This window comes from Panulirus ornatus, chromosome 20 (assembly GCF_036320965.1).
Source record: "Panulirus ornatus isolate Po-2019 chromosome 20, ASM3632096v1, whole genome shotgun sequence".
Lineage (NCBI taxonomy): Eukaryota > Metazoa > Arthropoda > Malacostraca > Decapoda > Palinuridae > Panulirus > Panulirus ornatus.
The window spans coordinates 49,514,755-49,526,760 of NC_092243.1; the positions used below are offsets into that span (position 1 = coordinate 49,514,755).

General features: G+C 39.9%; 1 protein-coding gene across 6 annotated transcripts in view; it reads right to left on the reverse strand.

Moving 5' to 3' along the window:
- The window catches only part of LOC139755996 (glucocorticoid-induced transcript 1 protein-like), a 316,760-nt gene that overhangs the window by 7,217 nt on the left and 297,537 nt on the right, over nt 1-12,006 (reverse strand). For all 6 annotated transcript variants that reach the window (XM_071674916.1, XM_071674918.1, XM_071674917.1 and 3 more), the window contains one exon: nt 8,050-8,195. In XM_071674916.1, coding sequence (XP_071531017.1) covers nt 8,050-8,195 — 146 coding nt within the window. The remainder of the gene's footprint in view (nt 1-8,049; nt 8,196-12,006) is intronic.

Here is a 12,006-nt window from a genome sequence, read left to right on the forward strand (position 1 = left end):
ATATAGGGTGTTTTGGTCGAGGTGGTGTGCAAAGTGAGAGGGTTAGGGAAAATGATTTGGTAAACAGAGAAGAGGTAGTAAAAGCTTTGCGGAAGATGAAAGCCGGCAAGGCAGCAGGTTTGGATGGTATTGCAGTGGAATTTATTAAAAAAGGGGGTGACTGTATTGTTGACTGGTTGGTAAGGTTATTTAATGTATGTATGACTCATGGTGAGGTGCCTGAGGATTGGCGGAATGCGTGCATAGTGCCATTGTACAAAGGCAAAGGGGATAAGAGTGAGTGCTCAAATTACAGAGGTATAAGTTTGTTGAGTATGCCTGGTAAATTATATGGGAGGGTATTGATTGAGAGGGTGAAGGCATGTACAGAGCATCAGATTGGGGAAGAGCAGTGCGGTTTCAGAAGTGGTAGAGGATGTGTGGATCAGGTGTTTGCTTTGAAGAATGTATGTGAGAAATACTTAGAAAAGCAAATGGATTTGTATGTAGCATTTATGGATCTGGAGAAGGCATATGATAGAGTTGATAGAGATGCTCTGTGGAAGGTATTAAGAATATATGGTGTGGGAGGCAAGTTGTTAGAAGCAGTGAAAAGTTTTTATCGAGGATGTAAGGCATGTGTACGTGTAGGAAGAGAGGAAAGTGATTGGTTCTCAGTGAATGTAGGTTTGCGGCAGGGGTGTGTGATGTCTCCATGGTTGTTTAATTTGTTTATGGATGGGGTTGTTAGGGAGGTAAATGCAAGAGTCCTGGAAAGAGGGGCAAGTATGAAGTCTGTTGGGGATGAGAGAGCTTGGGAAGTGAGTCAGTTGTTGTTCGCTGATGATACAGCGCTGGTGGCTGATTCATGTGAGAAACTGCAGAAGCTGGTGACTGAGTTTGGTAAAGTGTGTGGAAGAAGAAAGTTAAGAGTAAATGTGAATAAGAGCAAGGTTATTAGGTACAGTAGGGGTGAGGGTCAAGTCAATTGGGAGGTGAGTTTGAATGGAGAAAAACTGGAGGAAGTGAAGTGTTTTAGATATCTGGGAGTGGATCTGTCAGCGGATGGAACCATGGAAGCGGAAGTGGATCATAGGGTGGGGGAGGGGGCGAAAATTTTGGGAGCCTTGAAAAATGTGTGGAAGTCGAGAACATTATCTCGGAAAGCAAAAATGGGTATGTTTGAAGGAATAGTGGTACCAACAATGTTGTATGGTTGCGAGGCGTGGGCTATGGATAGAGATGTGCGCAGGAGGATGGATGTGCTGGAAATGAGATGTTTGAGGAAAATGTGTGGTGTGAGGTGGTTTGATCGAGTAAGTAACGTAAGGGTAAGAGAGATGTGTGGAAATAAAAAGAGCGTGGTTGAGAGAGCAGAAGAGGGTGTTTTGAAATGGTTTGGGCACATGGAGAGAATGAGTGAGGAAAGATTGACCAAGAGGATATATGTGTCGGAGGTGGAGGGAACGAGGAGAAGAGGGAGACCAAATTGGAGGTGGAAAGATGGAGTGAAAAAGATTTTGTGTGATCGGGGCCTGAACATGCAGGAGGGTGAAAGGAGGGCAAGGAATAGAGTGAATTGGAGCGATGTGGTATACAGGGGTTGACGTGCTGTCAGTGGATTGAATCAAGGCATGTGAAGCGTCTGGGGTAAACCATGGAAAGCTGTGTAGGTATGTATATTTGCGTGTGTGGACGTGTGTATGTACATGTGTATGGGGGGGGGGGTTGGGCCATTTCTTTCGTCTGTTTCCTTGCGCTACCTCGCAAACGCGGGAGACAGCGACAAAGTATAAAAAAAAAAAAAAAAAAAAAAAATATAAAAACTCAAGGTTTTTTTTGTGGTGCTAAATACAATGCTTGAATCACAAACACCTCTTGATACTAAAAAAGCTCTCCTTCATATGTAAATGAGGATGGGAAGAGCAAAAACCCCTACAAGTATGGCTATTGTACCTGTACAGTAACCTTTACAAGAATAATTGGGGTCCTTGTATATATACTTACAGTTCAAGGAGTAGGTGACTTACTTGTCAGACAAGCTTACATTATTATTTAGCATGAATTTCAAGCTCTGGTGCTTGGTCTCCTACAGTTTTAGCTAATTTCAGTACTCTGCATGCTTGAGGCAAATTCAGCATGAATCACCTAACACTGAAAACAGGAAATTCCATTCATGATACATATAGAAAGTCTTAAAATACTGGACTGTATTTGGACGATTTTTGCAGGGAAAAAATGCAATTGAGTGGGAGACGTATAAAAGAAAGAGACAGGAGGTCAAGAGAAAGGTGCAAGAGGTGAAAAAAAGGGCAAATGAGAGTTGGGGTGAGAGAGTATCATTAAATTTTAGGGAGAATAAAAAGATGTTCTGGAAGGAGGTAAATAAAGTGCGTAAGACAAGGGAGCAAATGGGAACTTCCGAGAAGGGCGCAAATGGGGAGGTGATAACAAGTAGTGGTGATGTGAGAAGGAGATGGAGTGAGTATTTTGAAGGTTTGTTGAATGTGTTTGATGATAGAGTGGCAGATATAGGGTGTTTTGGTCGAGGTGGTGTGCAAAGTGCGAGGGTTAGGGAAAATGATTTGGTAAACAGAGAAGAGGTAGTAAAAGCTTTGCGGAAGATGAAAGCCGGCAAGGCAGCAGGTTTGGATGGTATTGCAGTGGAATTTATTAAAAAAGGGGGTGACTGTATTGTTGACTGGTTGGTAAGGTTATTTAATGTATGTATGACTCATGGTGAGGTGCCTGAGGATTGGCGGAATGCGTGCATAGTGCCGTTGTACAAAGGCAAAGGGGATAAGAGTGAGTGCTCAAATTACAGAGGTATAAGTTTGTTGAGTATTCCTGGCAAATTATATGGGAGGGAATTGATTGAGAGGGTGAAGGCATGTACAGAGCATCAGATTGGGGAAGAGCAGTGTGGTTTCAGAAGTGGTAGAGGATGTGTGGATCAGGTGTTTGCTTTGAAAAACGTATGTGAGAAATACTTAGAAAAGCAAATGGATTTGTATGTAGCATTTATGGATCTGGAGAAGGCATATGATAGAGTTGATAGAGATGCTCTGTGGAAGGTATTAAGAATATATGGTGTGGGAGGCAAGTTGTTAGAAGCAGTGAAAAGTTTTTATCGAGGATGTAAGGCATGTGTACGTGTAGGAACAGAGGAAAGTGATTGGTTCTCAGTGAATGTAGGTTTGCGGCAGAGGTGTGTGATGTCTCCATGGTTGTTTAATTTGTTTATGGATGGGGTTGTTAGGGAGGTAAATGCAAGAGTTTTGGAAAGAGGGGCAAGTATGAAGTCTGTTGGGGATGAGAGAGCTTGGGAAGTGAGTCAGTTGTTGTTCGCTGATGATACAGCGCTGGTGGCTGATTCATGTGAGAAACTGCAGAAGCTGGTGACTGAGTTTGGTAAAGTGTGTGAAAGAAGAAAGTTAAGAGTAAATGTGAATAAGAGCAAGGTTATTAGGTACAGTAGGGTTGAGGGTCAAGTCAATTGGGAGGTGAGTTTGAATGGAGAAAAACTGGATGAAGTGAAGTGTTTTAGATATCTGGGAGTGGATCTGGCAGCGGATGGAAACATGGAAGCGGAAGTGGATCATAGGGTGGGGGAGGGGGCGAAAATTCTGGGAGCCTTGAAGAATGTGTGGATGTCGAGAACATTATCTCGGAAAGCAAAAATGGGTATGTTTGAAGGAATAGTGGTTCCAACAATGTTGTATGGTTGCGAGGCGTGGACTATGGATAGAGTTGTCCACAGGAGGATGGATGTGCTGGAAATGAGATGTTTGAGGACAATGTGTGGTGTGAGGTTGTTTGATCGAGTAAGTAACGTAAGGGTAAGAGAGATGCGTGGAAATAAAAAGAGCGTGGTTGAGAGAGCAGAAGAGGGTGTTTTGAAATGGTCTGGTCACATGGAGAGAATGAGTGAGGAAAGATTGACCAAGAGGATATATGTGTCGGAGGTGGAGGGAACGAGGAGAAGAGGGAGACCAAATTGGAGGTGGAAAGATGGAGTGAAAAAGATTTTGTGTGATCTGGGCCTGAACATGCAGGAGGGTGAAAGGAGGGCAAGGAATAGAGTGAATTGGAGCGATGTGGTATACCGGGGTTGACGTGCTGTCAGTGGATTGAATCAAGGCATGTGAAGCGTCTGGGGTAAACCATGGAAAGCTGTGTAGGCATGTATATTTGCGTGTGTGTGGACGTATGTATATACATGTGTATGGGGTGGGTTGGGCCATTTCTTTCGTCTGTTTCCTTGCGCTACCTCGAAAACGCGGGAGACAGCGACAAAGCAAAAAAAAAAAAAAAAAAAAAAAAAAATTAAAAATATATTCCCATAAGCCTCTAGTTACTCATTAAGTACATGATATAAAGTTTCTGGCCAATTCATCTGGTACAGAGATGGTTAAAAGCTAAAATGCTTGGGAAGAGTGAACAAAAGCCACTCTGTTATGAATCTTTATTGGGGCATTTTTCAATGGTGACAGAAAACCCTATGAAAACTTTATTATAATATCAACATCACAAATATGTCCTTTTCCTCATTCAACCTACATGAATTCTCATGTGAATAATATTTCAAGTTTTGCAATTATCATACAGCATGGTAAAAAAGATCAATGGTTCTAAAATTAGAAATACTTCCCTATGAAGCAGCATCCTGCATGCATAAGATGTTCCCCAAAAATACTGGGGTTAAGGCCTTCTAATTCTGTCTTTCTGGTAAGGTATGTGTACTGGCTTTTTCCAAACATAACAGTCTTTCCAACTAGATAGTGGCCATTTCCTAGTTTCAGGCCCACTCTCAACTACTCAATCAGAAACAACCACAGAGATGGTGTCACAAAGCCATTAGCCCACGGTCATGGACATCAAATCAAAAGCAGTCACAGTTGGCACAGAGAAAGATCTACTGAGAAAATGGGTGGAGGAGAAGGATAGATCAATAAGACCAGGAAAACATGCTTACAGGACACCTCTTTGGAGAGAAAAGTTTTCCAAATTTCAAAAAACAAATTTCAATGTTAGTAAATTAATGGTTCAGTATGTGAACATTTTAGAAAAAGTGCAAAGCATACTAAATATGAAATTGTTAGCAAAAAGTTAGTTTACAGAGAAACACATACACCAAAGTTAGAATGAATAAACCATTACATCAGACACATCAGACAGAGAAAAAAGGGAAAAGAAGAAATGCTCACTAAAAGATTGCTGGAGGCTGCAGAATTGCCAGATGCAATTTCATTGATAAAGGAAACAAGAATTGGATGTGATAATCAGACATAAGAGGATGTCCAAGTATGATTAAATATAATCAAGATATAAGATGATCTACAATGATAATCACATGCATTGGAGTCATCCAACCAGAAGGTACTTAAGATGGCAAAAGAAACTTAAAAACAAGGTGGAATTACGTGAGGTATCCATCAAATGTGATAGCTCATGGGAAGAGATGGAGAAAATTAAAGAATACAGACATAGTAAAAATGGGAGACAACAAATGAGGCAAGAGGGTGGAGCATCCCCATCATCACTGCAGACAGGTTAGAAAAGTCAGTTGATGGTAATGTCACACTGAAAGTGATGTATAAAATGCTGATAGATTAGTAGTATGTGATAAAACTCTGAAATTCTGGAATCATATAAAAAATGTACCTCATTTTGTTGGAGTTGTGGAAACAAAGCTTCCTTACTAAACAGATAAGATCTCACCTCTTCTCTCCAGAGGGGTTTATAATAGTAACAATGGAAAGAGAAGGTGAAGGAAAAGGAGGATTGGCTCTTGTAATAAAAGATAACCATAGCTTCCAGAAAATGATGAAGAATGGCTAATTCAGACAATAAATAATATGAAAGTTAACTATAAGAAAGCGTTGCATAACGGTACTGATATAATATAACCCTCTAGAGGCTTTCAATGATTCAAAACAAATTTACAATAATGATAATGAAGGAAAAATCAGGATAGTACCAAAGGCAGTAAGACATGAACATCTCAGGGATGGTAAAGTACTGAGATAATGGAAGACTTCCATTACAAAAAGACAGAATGTTAGAATTAAGATTTCGTGGTGTCAGACACATTTTTAGTGAGTATACCTGAAACATTTCTATACCAACATGTCAGTAAACATTCTTGGATGATAGGAGACTTGTCTTTATTAAACATACTAGCATGGATATTAAGAATATTATATTAATACACCAACTGGAAAAGATGATCATGTAAGTAAAGGACCAAAGGAGAGAAAATTCCTAAAGTGGAGATAAAATCATGGAAGCTACAGAGACCTCAATAATTTCTAATGTAATACACGTTAGAAAATGGAGTTCAGTCACCAAGAACCAGGGTATTGTGGTGAGAGGTTCTGTGAAATTTACATGGAAGTAGGAACACTTGTACTTCTAGCCTCAAAAATAAATTGAATATTAAGAAAGGAAAAAATGTTTCAATAAAGGATGTCAAAAAGCAGAGGAGCTTCAAGATATGCAGTGGTGAAGACGTACATGACATGACAGCCAGCCAACATCTACAAGGTATAAGAGAGCAAAGAATGAACACAGAAAAATAAAAAATGAAGAACAAAGAAACTTTGAGAAAAATATTGTCAACAAGAGAGAAGAAAATCTAAAACTTCCATAAATTCATCAGGAATAAATTGACAGTTAAAAAGCAGCTACTCAGGCTAAGGGAATCTGAGGGAAAAAGCTGTAGAGGATAATGGAAGGGTATGTGAGGAACTAAATAACAAATTCAAAAGGTCTTTCCACAGAGAAAGACACTATAGGCTCACTATCAATTTTAGAATGCATTGTGATATGTAGAAAAGGCATTAATAGAATATCTGTAAGTTTTTGGAAAAGATAATCAAAAGGCAAATGGATGACTTTCTACAAAGGAAAAATTACGTAACTAAGACAGCACAGTTTTAGGGAAATGAGGTTATATGCTACAAACTCCTTAGATTTCAGCAAGAAAATGAGCTCTGTATTACACAAAAGGAAAGGCTGAGTGAATTTTGTGGAGCTGGAATGCCAGAAAGCATTGGACACCATACTATGTGGGAGACTGATTAAAAAGCTGGATCAACAAGGAGTAATAAGGGAAAACTCTGCTAATGGACAGATGATTATCTAGATGGAAAGGAACAAAGGACACACATCAGAGGAAAAATGGATTGAGGCCACCTACACAATGGAACGGAGTTCTGGGATCATTATTTTCCATGATACGTAAATGACTAACCAAAAGGTATAATACATCTACACTTAAGTATAACATCCATAGTCAAGCCCCCCAGCTTATTCTATGATTTTTTCCTGACCACTTCATATTCCCTGGATCAATCAAGTTGCAGCACATCATCCTCTCACATCCCATCAATTAAATTCACTCTATCCTATGCATGCCTTCCACCCTCCTAAATGTTCAGGCCATAATAATTCAAAGCCTTTTTCATTCCATCCTCCCATCTCCTTCATGGTGTCACCCTCCTCCATTTCTGGCATGTATATCCTTTTAGTCAGTCTTTCTTCACTCATCTCCATGTGTACCTATTTCAGGACACCCCAGGTCAGGTCTCTTACTCAAATTGCATTTACCACCACACCTCACTCTTACATTGTCATTTCTTACATGATCAATCTGCCCACCAATTACTGTCCTCAGGCATTTCATCACAAGCACTTCAACCTTTTCCTATTCTTAAGGGCCCAGTCTTATAACCATACAACACTTTCAGAAATACTAAACCTTCAAACATGCCTATCTTTGTTTAAATAGATACTGAGCTCTCCTTCCACACACTCCTCAATCGACCTTAGCCACCTCTTCCAACTATGAATAACATAAGCCCCTATGATCCCATCTGCTGCCAAACACACTCCTCGGCACTTAATACAGATAATGTAAAGAAATTTTAAAAAATTGAATGACGCTAAGGAGAGTTTACAAGATATTACCACTACATATCAGTCGCATGATATGAGTTCAATGGACAGCTGGTCAGTTTTCTTCAGCACAACAAAAGAAAAATAATAACTGCAGAAGCAATTACATACCACATCATCTACATCATCCCCAGGTATGTGGGACGGGCGTAAGACGAGGCGTTCAATTTCTTGGTTAAGACCCTCCACAGAACTGCGCAGCCTTGGAGGAAGCAGCGGCTTTGGCAGCTGTGGTATAGGGATGGCGCGGGACCCACCTGTTAACAAAGTATTGGAAAAGATATCAATGGATAATTCAATGCAGCACTAAAGAGAACTATTGCCACCATTTAATTTCTTTTCTTTCACTGGCTCTATATCACAAATGCAAGCTCTAGATCTATTAGTTTCCACTAATTCTATATCATGAAAAGAGTAAGAAATGAAGGAGAATTAGACTTCTATTGAATAAGTATGGAAATTAAGATATTACTATCATAATAATAACTGCAACACAATGTTAATAAATATGTAAGTGACTTATAAAATTGCAATGTTATATGCCATAACAATACGACCAACATTATGAGAGCCTTAAAAAGAAGAGAACTCTATTCCTTTGAAGGACATTTTGACAGCTTGGCTTTTTCTTGGAAAATTCTTCAGCTCCAATAAATACTGAAAGCAAGGACATTCTTATTTGTAAAAATAAGAGATTTTCATATATCTTTTTCTTCATTTCACTGTTCAGTGCAGATAATCATATTCCAACGTACCACTGTAAAATAGCTGGGATTACTATTTGTGTCTTACAGGGAGAGACTTTTCCACTTGTGTTGCCCCAGATCTTTACTATGCATAGCTGTAACATGTCATTACTCTTATGTAAGTATGCAAACATATACGCATGCCCCAGCCTTAGCCAGGTACCCATTTATTTACCAGCCCCAAAGAGAGGATGAACTTTTCAGTTGGGTGTATGCTGACTCCCAGGGCTAGATGTTTAGCAATTCCAATCATAAACTTCCTGGTCCAGGATTGATCAAGTTTGGGTTTAGAGGTGTGAAATGACTACAGATATAGAAAATATACACATGATCAGTACCTGCAAACTTCCTCAATATGATGAACAACGTAAAAATATTAGCCAAAGATGTATCACCATACAGATTATACCCCATGACTTTTTCTTGAAACATTAGCTAAATACAACCAAAGCCAGTCCTAGAGTACATGGGGCTCAAACGCAAAAATTAATTTTGGGGCTCTCCCAGCCTAAACCCTAAGGCGTCTGGTTTGGAGGAAGGATTTACATAAATCATATTTGGACTACCTAATTTATTCTTTAATTGATTTAGCTGTTACTAAATCATACTTATGTGCATCAACTGAATAAATTTGTTTAATGACACGAAATTAACCATACTGGCCCCCTATGACTGAAATTTGGGGCTTCCCTCAATTGATGGCCAAGTAGCCTCACATAATATTTCTATAAATAATACAGCCCATGCCTTTTTCTTGGAACTATATAACTTCCAACTTCTACAAAACATCTGATGTGTAAACATTTGAAATATTGGCTAAATGTTTATGCGCTAATTCCAAAGTCAAAGACAAAAGTAACTAATAGCTACCCCAATACTGAAAGTCTTACAGTAATGATTTCTTTATCAAATTATCCTATCATATGATGCTAGTGTACAATGTATAAGTAACGACATCATATTTATACATATATCAAAATGTCTGGTGAATTGAATAAGCCATTCTCTCCTTACAACAACAGTAATATACTCTGGTGTGCTACATGACTCAAAATGATTACATAAACTAACAAAAATGTACTGGAAATCTAGCAGCACTTATAATGCAGAGTCACTAACTCTTTTTATGAGTTGTAGGGTGGTGACGGGAATGGATGAAAGCAGCAAGTATGAATATGTGCATGTGTATATGTGTACATGTCTGTGTATGTATATGTATGTATACGGTGAAAGGTGTGGCGGGGTGGCGACGAGAATGGATGAAGGCAGCAAGTATGAATATGTACATGTCTGTGTATATATATGTATATGTATATGTATGTATACGTTGAAAGGTATAGGTATGTATGTGTGTGTGTGTGGGTATTTATGAATATACATGAGTATGTGGGTGGGTTGGGCCATTCTTTTGTCTGTTTCCCCACACTAACTCGCTGACGTGGGTATTCATGTGTGGCAGGGTGGCGACAGGAATGGATGAAGGCATCAAGTATGAATATGTGCATGTGTATATGTGTATATGTCTATGTATATGTAGGTATACGTTGAAAGATGAGGTGGGGTGGCGATGGAAATGGATGGAGGCAACAAGTATGAATATGTTATATATTTTTTTTCATTTTGCTTTGTCGCTGTCTCCCGCGTTTGTGAGGTAGCGCAAGGAAACAGACGAAAGAAATGGCCCAACCCACCCATATACACATGTATATACATACACGTCCCTACACGCAAATATACATACCCATACATCTCAATGTACACATATATATACACACACAGACATATATATATATACACATGCACACAATTCACACTGTCTGCCTTTATTCATTCCCATCGCCACCTCGCCACACATGGAATAACATCCCCCTCCCCCTCATGTGTGCGAGGTAGCGCTAGGAAAAGACAACAAAGGCCCCATTCGTTCACACTCAGTCTCTAGCTGTCATGCAATAATGCCCGAAACCACAGCTCCCTTTCCACATCCAGGCCCCACAGAACTTTCCATGGTTTACCCCAGATGCTTCACATGCCCTGATTCAATCCATTGACAGCACGTCGACCCCGGTATACCACATCGATCCAATTCACTCTATTCCTTGCCTGCCTTTCACCCTCCTGCATGTTCAGGCCCCGATCACTCAAAATCTTTTTCACTCCATCTTTCCACCTCCAATTTGGTCTCCCACTTCTCATCGTTCCCTCCACCTCCGACACATATATCCTCTTGGTCAATCTTTCCTCACTCATTCTCTTCATGTGCCCAAACCATTTCAAAACACCCTCTTCTGCTCTCTCAACCACGCTCTTCTTATTTCCACACATCTCTCTTACCCTTACATTACTTACTCGATCAATCCACCTCACACCACATATTGTCCTCAAACATCTCATTTCCAGCACATCCACCCTCCTGCAAACAACTCTATCCATAGCCCACGCCTCGCAACCATACAACATTGTTGGAACCACTATTCCTTCAAACATACCCATTTTTGCTTTCCAAGATAATGTTCTCGACTTCCACACATTCTTCAACGTTCCCAGGATTTTCACCCCCTCCACCACCCTATGATTCACTTCTGCTTCCATGGTTCCATTCGCTGCCAGATCGACTCCCAGATATCTAAAACACTTTACTTCCTCCAGTTTTTCTCCATTCAAACTTACCTCCCAATTGACTTGACCCTCAACCCTATTGTTCACATTTACTTTTAACTTTCTTCTTTCACACACTTTACCAAACTCAGTCACCAGCTTTTGCAGTTTCTCACATGAATCAGCCACCAGCGCTGTATCATCAGGAGATGGAGTGAGTATTTTGAAGGTTTGTAGAATGGGTTTGATGATAGAGTGGCAGATAAGGGTGTTTTGGTCGAGGTGGTGTGCAAAGTGAGAGTGTTGGGGAAAATGATTTGGTAAACAGAGAAGAGGTAGTAAAAGCTTTGCGGAAGATGAAAGCCGGCAAGGCAGCGGGTTTGGATGGTGTTGCAGTGGAATTTATTAAAAAAGGGGGTGACTGTAGTGTTGACTGGTTGGTAAGTTATTTAATGTATGTATGATTCATTTCTTTTGTCTGTTTCCTTGCGCTACCTCGCAAACGCGGGAGACAGCGACAAAGCAAAAAAAAAAAAAAAAAAAAAATGATTCATGGTGAGGTGCCTGAGGATTGGCAAAATGCTTGCATAGTGCCATTGTACAAAGGCAAAGGGGATAAGAGTGTGCTCAAATTACAGAGGTATAAGTTTGTTGAGTATTCCTGGGAAATTATATGGGAGGGTATTGACTGAGAGGGTGAAGGCATGTACAGAGCATCTGATTG